We start from the raw sequence: 19,467 nt of genomic DNA, 5'->3' as shown, positions 1-19,467 counted from the left end.
CTAAACCTTTGTCCCTTAAGTATTCAATGAATTTAATGCTTCTGATTTTTCCATCGTCGTTTCGCAAGATTCTCGTTTTTCCGTTCATTTTTATTTGGCCAAGAAAAAAAATTTTTTCACAAAATTAAATTTAAAAAAGGGATGCTTGAGAATGGGGAGTTCGGTCCGAGAAGCAATCCGGAACCGATGGATTCGTAACCTTTTCCGCTTTTGATGTAAAGACCGTCTCTGACGGAGCCTCCTTTGATCCAGGGTGTTAAAAATAATCCGTTTCCTCTGTGAGTGCCCATTTTCATTCCGTGTCCATTTTTTTTGACGTAAACGACACCCCTTCCTGAAATTTTATCAATCACAGTGGACCCAAGCGAAGAGGCAGCTCCGCCTAATAAACCAGTGGCAACAAAGGGAGCGGCTCGAGCAGCAAGCATTCCCAATAAAGGTAAAAGAGCTCCGATGAATCCTCCTTTGACATTTGCGTTGTGTTCCACTTGAGTCTTGCTCATTTTAATGGTGACTCCAACTCCTCGATGGAGAGCGTCCAAAATTTGTTGGTGTTGTGTGTGTGTCACAAGCAAAACGTCGTTTCCTTGGAAATCCTCTCTTGAAATCCGGATGCTAACGGGTTTTCCTTCCATCATGGATTTTTTTATTTTTTCGATCTGTCCCTGGGACACATTTAATTTGACACGAATGTAATTGCTCATTTTTTAAAATGCCGGAAAAATATATTTATTTCACTTCTCGAATGTGATATCGGATCGTGATGTCCTCTCCGCGAAAGTCGATTAAATTTCCGTTTTGATCGACAACGCGTGTGATCATCGTGGAAATTTCAGGTACCTTGACAGGGAGGTAGACCAAATGGGTGGGTCTTTCGATGATTTTGAATCCAGGACCGACCGATGGGTAAAAGGAGTAAATGCAATTGAGTTGTGAGCCGTTGATGTAGGCTGATCCGATAACGTTGTTGACGATTCTGATTGTGTTGACGCTTGAAATCCTGACAATATCGTCGGACTCGTATTCTGAATTGGAGTCCAATTGTCTTTTTGTGAATCCCAAAAGAGAGGCGATGCTGTTTTCGACGTTCAGGTCCATCAAATAAATTACTCCGAGTTTGACGGTTGATTTTAAAGTGTTTGAGTTGGATCCGATTTTGATGTTTTCAGGTGAGTAGCTGATCTTATTCGCAGCGACGTAACTTGCGCTTTGTGACGCGTAATTTTTGATTGTGTTTGAGACGGTTTTTTGCAAATAATTGTTGATGTCGATGATGTCGTAGCTTCCTTCTGGAATGACGACGTTTTCCCAATTGACACCGTTGGTCATGCTGTACCTGAAAGAATTGTTTTTGCTGGTGATGTTTGGAAAGCTGTTGTACGTCTCCAGGCCTAGAAAAGCCATCTCGTAGGTTTTTTCTTTTTCAAAGGCGATTTTGTCCAAAAATTCTGTTATGATTACGTTGGAATTTCCATCCACGTCGATGATGATGCCAGACATTTTTTTTTAATGGATGAAAAATTTTTTTAAAAGGATTCTTTCGGAAAATAAAAATCGTCGAATCCGCTTCGATATTTTCCCTCGTATTTTTTTGAGGTTAAATCGATGACGGCAAATCCGTGGTGTTGAGACCAACAACGCTTGCAAAATTTTTTGAATTCTTCTTTTCCCATGTCGCTCGAAACGTGGTCTCGAAAAATGTGGTCCATATTTTTTTGAATCTTGAGGAAACAGACAAATGAAATTGGTGTTTTCTCGGATGGTTTGTCGTGGGAGCATGAAGTAATTTTGAGCGAAGTAGAAGCAGTCGACGTTGGAGTGTCTTCCGCGGATGTAATATTTTTCGCACTTGTTTTGCTTGGTTAATTGAAGGTCGTCAAAGATCATCAAATTGTTTTTTGTTGAATCGAGGTCTTCAGGTTCAGGAACATCGTCAGCCGTTTCGAAAAATTGACAATTCATGTCCTCGGTTTCGGAAAAATTTTTTGAAAGGTCGTTAATGACGCATTCTGGGTTTAAATTCAATTTTTCCATTTCGTTTTGCACCTTGAACAAATCGAGAATGATCTTTTTTGGCAAATTTTTTTCGAACGAGCTTTTGAGTATTTTGTACTCGGGCTGGAAAAGAGATTTCCCAAAGACCTGCAAGTGGTTATAATCCAGCCATCCAGGCTTGAGCAGCAAATTGAGAAGCAGCGTTGTTTTTCCGCAACCGGATTTTCCAACGATGATTCCTCGAATGCTTCTCGGCAAAAGCGGGTTGTTGTCTCTTTTGCTTTTTCCAATATTCCATGACAAATCGGTCACTTCCATTTTTTTTGTGTTTAAAATGTACTGCGTCAAATGCAAAAGAGAAACCGAAACCATTCATTTGAGAAACGAGATCTCAAAAAACAACAGAAAAATGCTCAAAGGAACTTGCGACTCTTGCGGAACGACCAAATGCCAGTTTGTTTCTTCACATGCGCTCAAAGAATCATCTTCGCATGGATCATCTTCAACAAAAGGGGGAGACTTGGTCGAATCGATCAACAATTTTTCAAAAAAAATAAAGCTTCCGTGGGCAAAATTTCCAGGAGAGATGCACATTCCAGGAATGAATTTTGCAGGACCTGGCACAAACCTGGACAAAAGGCTAACATCAACCGACATGTATCAGGAGTGGAGCAAACCGGTGGACAGAGTGGACAATGCGGCATATCACCACGATTTGGCATATAAATATTTAAACGACATTAAAAGCAGAAATTTGGCAGATCAAATGATGCTTGAAGAAATGAACTCCATTCCAAACCCCACTCAAAAAGAAATAAGCGAAAGAAAGATCATCGAGCCCATCATCAAAGCCAAAGCCAAATTCGGATTAGGCGTCTCTGCGAATCCAAAGGGCTCTAAAAAAAAAAATTTTTTTCAAGTTTGAAATGGACGGACCAGCTTGCAGAGGAGCTTCACAAACCGGTCATTCGTCATTTTAAAAAAAGAAAAGTGTTTGTGAACGACATCGACGAAATATGGGCTGCTGATTTGGTTGACATGCAATCGTTTTCAAAGTTCAACAATGGTGTCAAATATTTGCTCATGGTGATCGACGTGTTTTCAAAGTATGGGTGGATCGTTCCGTTGAAAAGCAAAACGGGTCTTGAAGTGGCTGAAGCGTTGAAAAAGATTTTTGGTGAAAGAAAGTGTGTCAAAATGTGGGTGGACAAAGGAAACGAGTTTTACAACAAGCACGTGAAAGCGTTGGGTGTTCAATTGTACTCCACTGAAAACGAGGAAAAAAGTTGCGTCGTCGAGCGATGGAACAGAACGATGAAAGAAAAAATGTTTAAATATTTTTCAGCCAACAGCACCAACCGATACATTGATGTTTTGGACGAAATGGTGAAAAATTACAACAGCACAAAGCACTCGTCCATCAAAATGACACCGATTGAAGCCAGCGAGGAGAAGAATAGAAATATGGCCTGGATGAATCTGAATGGAAAGATGCCAAAAGAAAGATCAGAGCCGAAACTTTTAATGGGAGACAAAGTGAGGATCACAAAAAAGAAGCCCCATTTTGAAAAAGGGTACACGCCGAGATGGACTGAAGAGGTTTTCACAGTGTCCAAAGTTCAGCGAACGGATCCATCCACGTACAAGATTGCCGACGCCAACGGTGAAGACATTCCAGGCACTTTTTATGAGCAGGAGATGCAAAAGACTGATCAGAGCATATTCAGGATTGAAAAAATCGTTCGCCGAACAAAAAGCAAATCACTGGTCAAATGGAAAGGATATCCAGACTCGTTCAACTCATGGGTGAGAAATGATGAACTGATCCGTTTGAAAAAAACGAGTTAAAAAAATTTTCTTTTCTTATTAAAAAGATGAATTTCGTGACGGTTGGAAATTTTGACGAGAGCAAATTGTCGGTTGGAGAGGTTTATTCCGCAACCAAGCCCATTCAGTTCCAAAAGATTCCGCTTTTTTATGAGTACCCCTCTGGGAAAGCACCTTTCATTTTGAGGACACCCGTTTTGTTTTCTCTGGGTGTGTTTGAGAACTGCAACTTTGGAATGAAAGAGCTGGAGGGATATTCCATGTCCTTTCTCGGTTTCGACGAGAAAAAAGGGATGAGCGAAAAAGAAAAAAAGTTCATCGATGTGATCGAAAAGGTATCAAAATTTCTTCGCAAAAAAGTCAAGGAAATGACTCCCACTTTGAAAAAGGGAGGGAGAACAAAGAAAATAATGACAGAGGACTTGTCCATTTTGAAAAAGAAATCCGATAATCCGAATGAATCGCCCATTTTTTTCGGAAAATTGTTCACAAAGAAAAACGAGGAAGGAATTGAAGTGTCTTCTTTGTTTTTCAAAAAGAAAGCGAAAGAGCTGGTGAAGGTGAGTCCTTTGGAATATGTTCGGCAAAAGTGCAACGTCGTTGCCTCTTTGAGAATTGAAGGTGTTTTTGTGGGAGCACAGATCGAGTCCATTCAGGTTAGAGTTCCAGAAGTGATCATTGCGAAAAAGGTGTCTTCAGTTCAAAGCATCATGGGTGACGATTTGGATTTGGGTGAAATGGAGTCTGACGAAGAGATGTGAAAACACGAAAAAATGGAGTCTGACCAAGAGATGTGAAAACACGAAAAAAAATGAAAATAAAATGAGTTAAAACATTTTCTTTTCATATTAAAAATGCATGCCCCTCACAAGATGTACAAGAATGTCGCGTCAGCAGAGAAGCACGTTGATTCGAACCTGGACATCTCGAAAATGTATTTGGAGCACATGGATGGCAGGATCAAAGAGTTGGAGCGATTCAAAGAGTCGGACCGGACCAAAAATTTGGAAAATTTGGTTGACAGGATCAAAGAGCTTGAAAACCTGGTGGAGACAATCAAAAACCTGCAAAAAAAGACATCGCAAAATATTGTTGTGGCAAAAAAAGAGTTGGATCACCCAAACTGTTTTAACATAAACGGGCACCATGAAATTTTTGCTCAGAAGGACATTAAATTTTCAGCTCTTTCTCTGACGACAATATCGTTGTCCGTTGGGTTGAGTTTTGACAGAGGCATCGCTGTCGTCACTTTGATGAACAAAATAAGTGACCAATTGAACTTCTTCAAAAACGATGTGATTTTTTCAGAGTCTGTGGATGACGTCGTTTTGGATGTGAGCAACAACAGCACCAATGACATCATTGTCAAAAAAGGCGAAATGCTTTGCAAAATAAATCACATCGATTCGAATTAAAAAAAAATCCGTCTTTGTTAAAAAGATGGAGATAATCAAAAACACTGAAAAAATTTATCCGACTCTTCCAACAGCTCCGACGGATGGAGGTCACATTTACAGGCTTCAAAAAATAAGCGAGATCCAAAAAGAAATGGAGGATGAAAAAGTGAAGAGAATGGCTTTGAGCAAAAAGTACCATCGAGTGTCGAAAATCATTCGTTTCGCTGACGATGGGCTGCAAACGGTGTGAATTGCTTTGGGGATTACTGGTATTGCCCTTTTGTCAACCGTCGTTGCCACCCCAGTTTCGATTGCGTGCGAGGGGATTGCGGTCGGAATGGGTGCTTTGTCCATTTTCGGAAACCAACAAAACAAAAAAATGATGTTGAACGCTGAAAAGCACGAAAAATTAAAGGTTCTTTCCGAGTCAAAATTGAACACGATTGGCGATCACATTTCAAAATCGCTCATGGACGGGTTTGTGAGCGATTCCGAATACGAATTAGTTCTCAGCGAGCTTCAAAAATTTAAGGTCATGTCCGAAGAAATCCGGACAAATGCAAAAATCAGCATTGACGAATTGACCAAAGAGACGTTGATCCAAAAAGGAAGAGAAGAAGCCATTCAAGCATTTAACAACATTTTCAAAAAGTGAACGCAAACGCAAACTCGTTTGTGTTTAAGTTTTTTTTCTCAGTATTTTAAAAATGGAGTTCTTTAAAATACATGACCCGAAAGAGAGAGATGAGATTGTCAAAGAATACATGGCCAACCGTGAAAAGCTTTACAATGAGAGCCTCAACCGGAACGTTTCAGATGTGAGTTACCAGGCTGATTTGTCAAAGTTCTTCAAGCCTCTGATCGAGAGCAACGAAAAGGTGCAAAACGAGCTGAAGAGCATTGCATACAAAGAAGTTGACAACACTCCACTGGCTTTGACTTATCCAGAAAGCCCATCTGAAAGCTTAAAAGGTGTTGAAAAAACGTTTGGAAAAATGAATGTGGGAAACATTGCTTTGGAATATTTGTCGAAATATGCAGCCAAAAAATTTTCTGCAGATCGAGTTTTTGGGATTCACGCAAAAGAACGAGGAAAAATGTTTATTGGAAACAAAGAAATTTTCATCGATGAAAACGACATCATTATTGATGGAGAAAAGTACAAGGGGACGATTGGTTTTTGGGAGCTGATTTCAAGATCCAGACCTGATATGACAAAGGTAACAAATGAGGACTTGGGAAATTATGAAAAAATACTGGTCGAAACACATGCGATGGAGAGAGAAGGGAGACCTACCGTTCGAGCTTCGAGAAGCGAAAAGTGGGAAACAATTGTTTCAAAAATTTGGGAAAAAAATTACACAAAAACGAGGGGAACAAAAGGTCGTGGAGTTATCATTCTTCCGAGCGATCCAAATGCTCTGGTGCAGCGACTCAGTTTGAGCATCGCCGCTGGTCATGCTGGAAATATTGCATCGAGAAACGAAGCTGTTGCCATTTGTGACGAGCTTTTGAGGCAGGGGGAAATCAACAAAGAGGAATATCGATCGATTCAAAAATTCATCGAGTCGTGAAACACGAATTAAAAAAATTTTCTCATTTTAAAATGCTCATTGTGAACAACAGAAGATATGTGAGAAAGAACGTGGTTGGAGGAGGAGGATTCGTTGACACGTTTAAAAATTTTTTGAGGAGGATGGCAGCCTCAAACGCATCGAGATCGTCTCTTCATTTATTGAGAAAGGCAGCGGCAAGCGAAATTGGAAGAGAGGCCATCACCGCAGCCAAATCTGCAGGAAAAGAATTGGCCACTTCTGCCGTTTTGACCGCCAAAGACGTTGCCATCGACAAAGGAAAAAAAGCGATCGAAAAAGTTTACGCCAAGACAGGGACAGTGAATCCGAACCAATTGGTCAATACGATTGCAAACGAAGTGGCAAAGGTTGATCCATACACATATATCAATCCAATGGAAGAGCTGCACAAAAAAATGTTTGGTTCGTCCATTCGTCCAAAAAGAAAAATGACGAAAAAGAATGCGACCAGAATTCAGGATCTCGTCAAAATGGGGAGCGGGCTCTTGATTGCGTGATTTTTTTTTTGACGCAGGATTCACAAACGAATTAAATTTTTTTTCCTCATTTAAAAAAATGATAAACACCGACAGATTGAGAGTTGACGAAATGCCCGAGTACGAGACCGGCATTGAAAAAGTTGATTTTTTCGAGTACCTTCCAACAAACCTCGACTTGAATTCTTCAGGATCAATTGTCTTTGAGATTGATTGTCAGTCTGTTCTGACAGTTCCATCTGATGCTTACATCCTCGTTGAAGGGGTTCTGAAAAAAGCAGACGGAACCGCTTACGCAGCAGCAGACCAGATTGCTCTGGTGAACAACGCCATCATGTATTTGTTCAGCGACATCACTTACGACTTGTCAGGACAGCAAGTGGAAAGAGTCATGTATCCAGGTCAGGGAACAACCATGCTTGGATTGCTGAAATATCCTTTCGGTTTTCAGCTTGCCGATGGTTTGAAGCAAATGTGGTACAAAGATACTTCAAACGCCACCGGAAACTCTGGATTCATCGTCAGACGAGACCACTTATTTGCAGACACCACCTCCATTGGCGCATTTTCTTTCAGGATCCCTTTAAAGCATATTTTTGGTTTTTGCGAGACATACAACAAAGTCGTTTACGGATTCAGGCACACCATAACCTTCACAAAAAAAGAATACGACGACGCCATTTACAGAGCTGGGACTGTTGGTGCAGGAGCGATCGACATCAAAAAGTTCAGACTTTTCATGCCAAGGCTTGAGCTTGATGTTTTGAAAAAATCCGAGTTTTTGAATTTTATGACAAAGAAAATCACCGTTCCAGTTGCTTACAAAGCAAACAAAGTCGAAAGGCAAGCCATTCCAGCGGGTCTCACAGAATTCACTTGGACCCTTGGAAGGATCACGGACAAAAGCGTTCCGAGATATATCGTGTTTGGTCTTCAGACAAACAGAGGGTCAAGTCAAACCACAAATCCAGCCGTGTTCGATCATTGCGACATCAGCAATTTTTTCGTGACCGTCAATGGGATCAAATATCCGAATTACAATTACGACCTGAATTTTGGAGAAAAGAAAATTGTCATGGCCCATTCCGACGCGTTCTTGTTTGATGAAAAATATTATGGCACAAACGAGCTTGTTTGCCAATCCGGTTTGACTCTGCTTGAATATAAAAATTTGTATCCGTTGTTTTTTGTCGACATCAGCAAGCAAAAGGAAAGAGTTGTTTCCGAAACGGCTGAATTGGTTGTCAACCTAAAGTTCAGAACGGCAGTGCCAGACAGCACCGTCATTTTCGCAGTGATCGTTTCCGACAGATTGACGCAATTTGTTTCAGACGGAGCAAACATGAGCGCTGTTTATTAGATCAAAAAGACCGTCATGAGATTCTTGACAAAAAAATTGATTTAAAAAATTTTTTCTTTTTAAAACAAAAACATGAGACTCACAAAAAATTATCTGAAAAATTTGCTGAGAGAAAATGGCGTCACAAAAACCTCAAACAATTTGTTGACTTTGCTGATGATTGCGGTTGAGAACAATCTTGTGAGCAAAGATTTGCTTTTGGAAAGTGCAAAAGAATTCAAGTCGGTGGGTCGACCGAGAAAAGAAAATGCGACAACGGAAAAATCAAAAAAACCGATCGATCCAAAATACGAGAGGCTTGGTTCAATTCGAAAAAAACCTGTGTCTGTGAAAACGACCAACATCGAAACCGGGGAGGAGGTTGAATATGGATCCCTTTACAAAGCGATGAAAATGACAGGTCATGGCTGGAGATATTTGGAGCGCAGAGATGGAAAAGTGGAGGATGGGATCAAGATTGAGATTTTAAATTCAGAAAAGCTCGAAAACCGAAAAAAAAATCAAAGTCCGACAAAATGAAAAAAAATTTTTCAATTCTCGCAAAAAAGAATTGAAAGAATTGATTTTGAAAAAAAAATTTTCTTGGCCAAACAAAAATGGAAAGCAAAATGCGAAAAATCGGAAATCCCGAAAAAATAAGAAAAACCAAAAAAATTGAATTTGAGTTAAATTTTCTTGACAATAAAAAAATGGAAAGCAAAATCGCCAAAGAAAAAAAAGTTTCGATGGCAACATTGAAAAATCAAGCTCGAGACAGAGCGATAAAAGGATTTTCAAAAATGACGAGGGAACAACTCGTTGAAGCCATAAAAACAACAAGACCTGTCATTGGTCATCCTCGTAGACGAACGGCAGATGTGAAGACTGCTCCTCGTTCTATTGCTCAAAGCCCTGTTCCTGCTACGCGTCCTGCGATTGCTCCGCATCAAACTGTTCAAAAGCCTGTCATCGCTCCGAAACCAGCTCTTCCTCAAAAACCAGCTCTTCCTCCAAAGCCGTCATCACAATATATGCTTGACGCTCCTGTTCCAGATTCGTCTCCTGTGATGGTTCCTGGAGTTTTTTCAAGTTTTTCGACAGCTGTGAAAAATGCGGTCGTCAACAGTTTCAACAGCTTGCTTGAGTTTGTTGATCCTTTTGTTCCAGAGGCTGTGAAGAAAACAGTGAGCAATGTGGGGAGCGAAGTGAAGAGAAAAATCGAATCTCTCAAAATAAGAACCCTCAAATCAATTGTTCAAGGAACAGTTTACAAACCACTCAAGCCACTCATTGATTTTCATTTGACCGATCACGCGCTGAGACATGTTGCCAAACAATTTTCACATCAAGTCAAAGGAAACCAAAAGGACGCTTCAGACTTTTTGAATTTGGCAAAAGACGGCGTGATCAAAATTCTTCAAGAGAATAAAAACAAAAAAGCGATCCTCGTTTTGACAATCGATATGGAGAGCGTCAGCCTTACAACTGGAGAGGAGACGCATCGAATCGTTCCTTTTTTGTCAAAAGCTGGGATTATTTTGGAGTCGACGGACTTGGGAAAATTTTATGAAAAAGCAAAAGAGGAAATCCTGGAAAACATGGAAAAATACAACAAAATGGGCTCGAATTGTACAGTGTCAGCCATCTTGAAAATGGACATCAATTTAATCGACTACAGACCCATCGGTGGTCGGTCGTATATACCTCTCGACGATTTTCTGTCGAGCAAAAAAGCAATCATCAACATGGTGAACGAAGGCAATGAATGCTTCAAGTGGAGCGTCACCAGGGCGTTGAACATGAAAGAAAAAAACGGAGAAAGGATTGACAAAGTCTTGATCGAAAAATCAAAAAAAATAAATTGGGAAGGGATTGAATTTCCTGTCAAACGCGATCAAATCAAAAAATTTGAAAAAAACAATCCAGAAATCAGCGTCAACGTTTTCGGTTACGAAAAAAAATACATCTACCCTTTGCAAATATCGAAATGCTTGAACAGAAAGCATGAAATCGATTTGCTGCTCATTTCAGACGGAAAAACAAATCATTATTGTCTGATCAAAAATCTGAGTCGACTCATTTCATCCCAAGCATCCAACAGAAACGGGAGAAAATATTTTTGCAGAAATTGCTTGCAGGGGATGAAAAGCGAGGAAGATCTTTCAAAGCATTCAATTTATTGCAGAGAGCACAGTGCGGTTCGAATGGATCTTCCTCCAAAAAATTCGTTCATGAAATTTGAGCACATCGAAAGGTCGATGAGGGTTCCATTTGTGGTTTACGCGGATTTTGAAAGCTTTGTCAAACCGATGGACTCGCGCGAACAGAACCCAAACCAGTCGTACACCAAACAGTTTCAAAGACACGTCCCGAGTTCTTTTGCCTTTCACATCAAATGTTTTGATGAAACCGTCTATGATGGCGAACCATCCATTTCCGAATCGTCAAACGAGAACCAAGACGTGGCTCAATTTTTTGTTGAAAGTTTGGAAAAAGAAATAAAAGAAATTTTTGGGAAAAACTTGAAAAAAAATATGGTTTTCACAAAAGACGACGAAAATAATTTCAAAGAAGCCACCGTTTGTCACATTTGCGAAGAAAAAATTCTCGATGCAGAAAAGGTGCGCGATCACTGCCATTTTACTGGAAAATATCGAGGAGCAGCCCACAACGAATGCAATCTGAAATGCAAAGTCCCAAAATTCATTCCGGTCGTTTTCCACAATCTGTCAGGTTACGACAGCCATTTGTTTATCAAAAAATTGGGTGGAGAAATAACCTGCATCCCATGCAACGAGGAAAAATACATCAGCTTCTCGAAAAAAATCAAAGTGGGGGAATACATTGGGAAAGACGGAAAACCGAAAGACAAAAAAATTGAATTGAGGTTCATTGACAGTTTTAGATTCATGACCTCCAGTTTGGATACTTTGTCGAAAAATTTAAAGCCGGAAGAGTTCAAAAACCTATCAAAATATTTTGAAGGAGAAAAATTCGATTTGCTTCGAAAAAAAGGCGTTTACCCTTACGGTTGGGTGGATGGATTCGATAAATTTCAAGAAACGCAATTGCCTCCAAAAGAAGCGTTTTTCTCAAAACTCAACCACGAGGGAATAAGCGACGAAAATTACGCGCATGCGCAAAAGGTTTGGGACATGTTTCAATGCAAAACGTTCAGAGATTATCATGATTTGTACAACGTGTTGGACGTTTTGATTCTGACCGACGTCTTTGAAAATTTCAGGGACATTTGCATGGAACATTACAAGCTCGATCCAGCCTGGTATTACACATCTCCCGGGTTGGCTTGGGACGCTTGTTTGAAAATGACAAAAATAAAATTGGAATTGTTGAGCGACCCAGACATGCTTCGAATGATCCAAAAAGGAACCCGTGGAGGGATCAGCATGATCTCCAACCGGCATGGAAAATCGAACAACAAATACATGGGCAACTCGCACGATCCAAGCCAACCATCAAAATTCATTCAATACTTGGACGCCAACAACCTGTACGGATGGGCCATGTGCAAACCTCTTCCCACTCACGGTTTCGAATGGATGACAGAAGACGAACAGTCTGATTGGAGAAAGGTTCCATGCATTTTGGAGGTTGATTTGGATTATCCGGAAAGTTTCACGACGAGCACAAAGATTACCCTCTTGCCCCTGAGAGAATGAAAATTGGAAAAGTGGACAAGCTCGTTCCAAATTTGAACGACAAAAAAAATTACGTCCTCCACTGCGAAAACCTGAAGCTGTACGAACGATTGGGAATGAAAATTTCAAAGGTGCACCGAGGCATCAAATTTGAGCAATGGGATTGGATGAAGCCGTACATTGACTTCAACACCAAATTGAGAACAAAAGCCACCAACGAGTTTGAGAAGGAATTTTTCAAACTGATGAACAATTCGGTGTTTGGAAAAACCATGGAAAACATCGAAAAGCGAGTGGACGTGAGACTGGTCACAAAAAGGGAAAAAGCCGTGAAATTGTCGGCCAAACCAACTTACGACCGGCACACGATTTTCGACGAAAACTTGATTGCCGTTCACATGAAAAGAACAAAAATTTTTTACAACAAACCCATTTATTTGGGGATGTCCATTTTGGATTTGAGCAAAACCTTGATGTTCGAGTTCCATTACGACTTCATCAAAAAGAAATATCCAGGTGGTGACGCAAAGCTGCTGATGACAGACACGGACTCGCTGGTTTACGAAATCGAAACAGATGATTTTTACAAAGACATTGCTGACGATGTGGAAAAAAAATTCGACACGAGCGATTTCAGCAAAAGCCATCCAGCCATTCAAAACGTCGGGTTCAAAGTGGGCTTAAACAAAAAGGTCATTGGGATGTTCAAAGACGAAACCGGAGGAAAACAGATTGAAGAGTTTGTCGTTCTCAGGTCAAAACTTTACTCTTACAAAATCCATCAAGAAAAACAAGAGAAAAAACACAAAAAATGCAAAGGTGTCAAAACAAATGTCGTTGAAAAATACATCACCCACGACGATTACAAAAAATGTCTCGAAACCAAAAAAGAACAGATGAACAAAATGAACGTCATCCGATCTCGTTTGCATGACATTTACACTGAAGAGATCAACAAAACCTCTCTCAGCGCCGCTGATGACAAAAAGATCATTTTGGAAGATGGAATCCACACGTTGGCTTATGGTCACCACAAATTAAAAAAAATTGCAGAGCCAGAGTCAGAGGCAAAAAGGGCAATCGAGGAAAACAAAGAAATTTCAGGTAAGTGACAAAAAGGTAAGTGACAAAAATGAGGAGACCAAAAGGTAAGTGACAAAAAATGAGGAGACTAAAAGGTAAGTGACAAAAAATGAGGAGACCAAAAGGTAAGTGACAAAAAATGAGGAGACCAAAAGGTAAGTGACAAAAAATGAGGAGGAAAAAAATGAAATATAAAAAAAGAATGCATCCGCAAAACACCAGAGCCAGAGGATTCGTTTGCGAATTAAAAAAAATTTTTTTAACAAAGAAAAAATGAGAAACAAGAAAATCAATGTGAAGGGAATTTTGACCAATTTTCAATTGATGTATGGAATTGATTTGCCAAACGGGGCTTTGACCAATTTTCAATTGATGGAAGCAGCAAAACAGTTAAAACTAAAAAACTTTCGTGGAGTTCTTGAAAGAGATACATTGCCGAAAAAACCGAGAAGAAAAGAATGCGGTATTGTTAACACAGGTGAATCAAACACAGGAGGATTTCATTGGGTGTGCTGGTTCAAAGACGGAGACGCAAAGTTCAGCTTTGACTCTTACGCTCAACCCCCTCTCGTCGAGCTCGTCGATTATTTGAAAAGCCCTGTCTTTTACAACAGCGAAAGGGTTCAATTTGGAAACACGTCTTATTGCGGTCACTTGTGTCTTTACGTCTTGAAAAAATGCGAAGAGGGAAACAGCTTTCAAGACGTTGTCAACACCTTGTGGTAAAAAATCAAAGATTTTCCAGAGATCCAAAGGATCTGATCGAAATTTAAAAAAATTTTTTGCCCTTTTAAAAAATGATTGACAAATTCAACAGAAACGAGTTCAGCGTTTATCTTGACAATCTTGCAACAGACTCAGCAAGCAACGTTTACATCAAAACGGATGGATCCAGCACCATCACTGCAGATTTGGATTTCAATTCGAACAAAATCATCAATTTGGCAGAACCAACCAACTCACACGATGCCGCCACCAAGAATTATGTCGACACGCATGCCGGTGGAGGAGGAGGAACAGTCATTGGAACTGCAGACTTGGATTTGAATTTTCACAAGGCGATCAATTTGAACGAACCAACAGCTCTTCATGACGCTGCGACAAAAAATTACGTCGACGTCAGCTCAAGTCTGTGCGTTAAAACAGACGGATCCAGCACGATCACGGGAATCATCGACATGAACTCTCACAAGTTGATCAACGTTTCCGATCCGACGGCTTTAAAAGACGCTGCGACAAAAGGGTATGTGGACACCAAAGTCTCTTACAATAACATTTCTTACGTCGACATCAACATGACGTCACATAAATTGACCAATTTGGCTGAGCCTACATTAGCTTCAGATTCAGCCTCAAAAATTACGTTGACACGCATGCGTCAGGATCATCGATCGGAACCGCGGACTTGGATTTGAATTCTCACAAACTGATCAATGTGCTCGACCCGTCAAGCGAACAAGACGGAGCGACAAAAAGCTACGTCGACTTGTTGTTGCAAAAATCGAGTTTGACCAGCGTCGTTCCAGGATCCAGCTTCACCAGTTTGGGGTTTAAGTCTCAAACGATCGCAGCGTTAACCACTTCTCCTTTGTTTGCGTTTTCCGGAAAATCTGGAGTGCTGAGAAGGTTGTGGCTGGCTTTATACAGCACCTCTGGCACAAATATTCCCGGTCAAGTTTTTGTTCGAATTTTTACTGACGGAGAAATCAATGTGGGGAATTATATAGAAGTGACTGACGGAATCGGAGTGGACGCTACAGGTCTTGCCACCGATTTGCTTTTTTCACCATTGGGAGGAGCTTTTTACACCAACTCTTTGCAGGGATGCAACATGTTTAACACCACTTCCTTGGGAGGATACTTTACGTTGGACATGCCTTTCAGAAACGACGTCTCCATTCAACTGGTGAACAAAAATGCCACAGCCATCACGTATTGGATTCAACCGTTCATTTCCACTCTTGCTTCCATTCCTCCCACCATTCCTCTTTTCAAACTTTACTGCAAATCGTTCCGATATTTAAACACGACGTATGGCAGCGAATATGTTTTGATGAACACCAACGGAAAAGGAAACGGAGTCTTTCTCAAATAAATCAGAGTGCACATCATCGGCTCTTCTGGAAACTGGTGGGAATCCAGAGTCAGAATGTATGATGGGAATTTACCTCCTGGAAACGGAACCGTTTTCACTCCTTGGACTCCATACAACACCAACAATTACACCTACTTTCCCGGATATGACGGTGACAGCACATGCTTCTTTTCCTCATCAGGATTAGAAGATTTTTATTTGTCGTCATGGAACGGCTCAAATTTAACTTCCTTCAACAACAAATCCACAGGCCTTCTTTACCAATCCACTTCATCCATCGGTTCCACCACCACCATCTCTTTTTACAGAAATTTCGGAGAAGCTGACTCCATGCCCAGCGTTTCATCCGGAAGAAGGCTTGTCGTCACTCTCAACTCCGGCGACGCGCAAGTCGGTCAATCTGGAAGCTTTTACCTTCTTCTCGGTCAAGTCTTTTATTACGCATAATTTCGCGCAAGATTTAAACACCTTTACACCCATTAAACTTTTTTCATGACGTGATCGTCATGAAAAAACGTTTTACAGACACCCCTCAATTATCGAAAAAATACAAAACGGAGATCAAAACATTTCACACCCCTCAATTATCGAAAAAATACAAAACGAAGATCAATACATTTTCACACCCCTCAATTATCAAAAAAAATACAAAACGGAGATCAAAAATGTTAGAAAATACAAAACGGAGATCAAAAATGTTATGAAATGAGCCAGAACCCTCCTTTTATAGTAGTAGTTTGGTACAATGCAACACCAACGGTGGGAACAAATGAGAAATCTGCACCTGCTTCTCAGAAAAATATGTACGTCTGGCGTCTACCAATTCAAGAGGAGAAAAACACTGAAACTCAGGAAAGATCACAACGAGTTATGGAAACTTATAGAATTGGAGAAAAAGTCTACGTTCGCCCTGCTGATGCAAAGTGCACTTCAGTTTGGAAAATTGGTACTGTAACTGACATACTCACAAGCACAAATATTGAAATTGATAGTGTACCAAGACATGTGCGAGATGTGAGAATAGCTCCTGCCTCAAATGTTTCAAACGCTTCAAGAGAAACTATTATCAATGAAAAGATTGACAGCGATGAAAGTGATTTTGAAGATTTAGACATTTTTGCTGCACAAGAGGAAGAAACCGAAGAAACAGTTGTTAACGCTGAGGAGGAAGCTGGTGGCAGAGAAATCGTCGAAAATTTATTACCAGCGATCAGACGATCAACCAGAGAAAGGAGAAAGCCGACATATTTAAATGACTATGTTACTTAAGAACTTTAGTTCTTGGGGTGATGTGATAATAGCTGATCGTTATAAAACTTTATTATTACGTTTATATAATTCTTGTCATTAAAGTTAATTGATGTAAGTTATGAGTCAAGTCATACGCTATTTTTGTAGTTGTCGTATTTACATTTTATGACTTGACTAATAACTTAGTCAAGTCGTACGCTATTTTTGTACATAATTACGCCCTCGAGAATTTTTTGTTTCTGTATAAAAGTTGTAAAAGAATTGAATAAAAAACAGTAGAAAATAAAAGCAAACAAAGTTGTCGTATTCTACAATTGACAAACCTGTGACACAATTAACTATAAGAAGTGATGGTTACAACCACGTAAATAAGTTATTTGGATTTCTATCGAAGCTGTTAACTATTAGTACCATGGAATTGCAAGTTAGCGCGAAAAAAATTGTAGACGTGTACTCAAATGATTTAGAAGATAGTTTCATATTTGAAATAGAACAATTTGTAACATTATTAAAGTTGCAGCCTCCAGGGTTTTTTTTCGCATAAAAAAGATAAATCTGAGACTGAAAACACATTGATTCCTCTGCATGTTTTAAATTGGATTGTTGAAACCGATATTATTGATGTATTTTCAAATGTTTATATAGCATATCGCTTGTTTCTAACTATTCCCATAACAAATTGCGAGGCTGAGAGATCATTCTCTACTCTTAAAAGAGTTAAGAACATGCACCGATCAACAATGGTCCATAGTCGTTTAAGTAATATAGCAAGATTAACTATTGAGTCAAAATTATTAGAAACTTTGGATTTCAGCGATGTGATTGCAGATTTTGCGGGGAAGAAAAGCAGAAAAAAATCACTCAACTTAGTTCAATAAAATAAATATAAAATTTGTACATAAATAAATATCCGTGATAGCGTTTTTAAGAAAGTCTAAGTTTTACTCATTTTTGTCGTTGTTAGTGGAACGGGGCCTCCTACTTTTAAATAGCCCCGGGCCCCGAAAAGTCTTAATCCGCCACAGTGTAAATGTTAACAGAATTAAAAAAAAAAAAAAAGAAAAAAAAAAGCCAAATAGCTACTTAGAAATGTACATTTTAAGTCTCTGGAAACGAGAGTGCTAAAAGCAAAATTATTAAATTATTTTATTCCGCCTAAATGCCGGTGTTGAATAAATTTATTTCCCCTATAAATTTATTTCCGAGTCGCACGCCGATTGGCTTAAGAGGTCCGCCCGAAAACTAAAGAGCACCCATATAAACTAAACAACAACACCCATAAATTTAATTCCGATATTGATTAAAAGTTATCAAATAAATAAATTGGCAAATTCTGATATATTATTTTTACATTTAGGGTGGAATGCAAGAACCGAACTTCAAATTTGAAGTCGAACTTCAAACCTAAAGTGCGACTTGAGCGAATGCACAAAGCGAACTTCAACTCAAGTCAGACTTGAAAACCGCTAAAAATAGACCTTTTTCAAGTCTGACTTCAAACCAGACTTGAGAGAGCAAAAATTCCTTCCGAATGCAAAAACCCAACTTGAAATTTCAAGTCAGACTTCAAATCTCAAGTCTGACTTGAACGGAATGCAAGAAGCGAACTTGAACTGAAGTCAGACTTGAAAAACGAGAATTTTTGAATTTTCAAGTCATTTTTTCAAGTCTGCTCCAGACCAATCTTGAAACCAAACTTGAAAAAAAAAACAGACCGCCATTATCATTTTGCTGATGCGTAACAAAACTTTACTATTACTATATAACTTATTACAACCTTTGCAAATATGAAAATGAGTCTTTAACAAGCAAAAGTAGTTACTTGGGCATATTGACGTAATTAATTTAGAATGTTACATTGTGATAGTATATTTGTCAATGAATTCATTACAGAAAACTGAATACCAACATTGTGAAAACGTGTGTCTTTTAAAACATCCTGTAACTCGTATGTAATGATCCAACATGTCATATTTTGATGCCATTAGAAATGTTTATTAGCTTTTTGAAATGTCGAACTTCCTAGCATTATAAAAGCTGTTGATTAAGGCACGTTTTTGTGATACAGTATAAAAGTAAATTCCATTTAGTAATAAACAGTTGCAGTTATACAAAGAAGTGATACGTGTAAAAGGAGTAAAAGAGAATTCACGAGAAGAAGTAGTTATAATATGAAGTATTAAAAAAAAATTGTTTTAAAACGTTCAAAAATGAATCGGTATGAGCTGAATTTTAGAAGAAGAAGAAGAAGAAGAAGAAATATGCCAAATCTCATTCCAAGGTTTATTATTGACAGAGCCAATCCTTTAGAAGTTTATAATGATATAGAATTTAAAAGGCGCTACAGATTTTCCAAAGAAACCTTTTTAATATTGGCTAATGACATTATTAACAACAATGTTAGCAATCGAGGGTGCCCTCTTTCATCTGTACAACAACTGGCTATTGCATTTCGGTTTTATGCTACTGGTTCATTCCAAGTGAGTAGATATTCAAGAAATGGTATTAGACAATGGTACCTTTTTATTGTATTGTATTCTTATTGTATTCTTATTGTAGATTTTGTATTATGTTTTTAAATAACACCATTTTATAACAACAAATAAAGTAATCATATACTCAAGTAACAATAAATAAAGTACTTCACATTTAAATTTGTATGATTTGATCTAATTAAGTACACTCTTTTAGAGAGTAATAGGAGATTTGGAGGAGCTGAAAGTTAATCAGTCAACTGTTTGTCGAGTAGT

At 39.1% G+C, this 19,467-nt stretch overlaps 1 protein-coding gene across 1 annotated transcript; it reads left to right on the top strand.

Moving 5' to 3' along the window:
* The first annotated feature begins 5,926 nt into the window (after positions 1-5,926).
* On the top strand, positions 5,927-6,793 carry LOC149884162 (uncharacterized). The gene has a single exon (XM_090098710.1). The coding sequence runs from the start codon at positions 5,927-5,929 to the stop codon at positions 6,791-6,793; it is 867 nt and encodes a 288-aa protein (XP_089954836.1).
* Positions 6,794-19,467: the final 12,674 nt, after the last annotated feature.

The sequence above is a fragment of the Hydra viridissima genome, unplaced genomic scaffold (genome assembly GCF_058129835.1).
Source record: "Hydra viridissima isolate aposymbiotic clone 2 unplaced genomic scaffold, HvirCarnegie_v1 scaffold_9, whole genome shotgun sequence".
NCBI lineage: Eukaryota > Metazoa > Cnidaria > Hydrozoa > Anthoathecata > Hydridae > Hydra > Hydra viridissima.
Note: the sequence above shows the minus strand (reverse complement) of the source record. Positions and strands in the feature narration are given on the sequence as shown.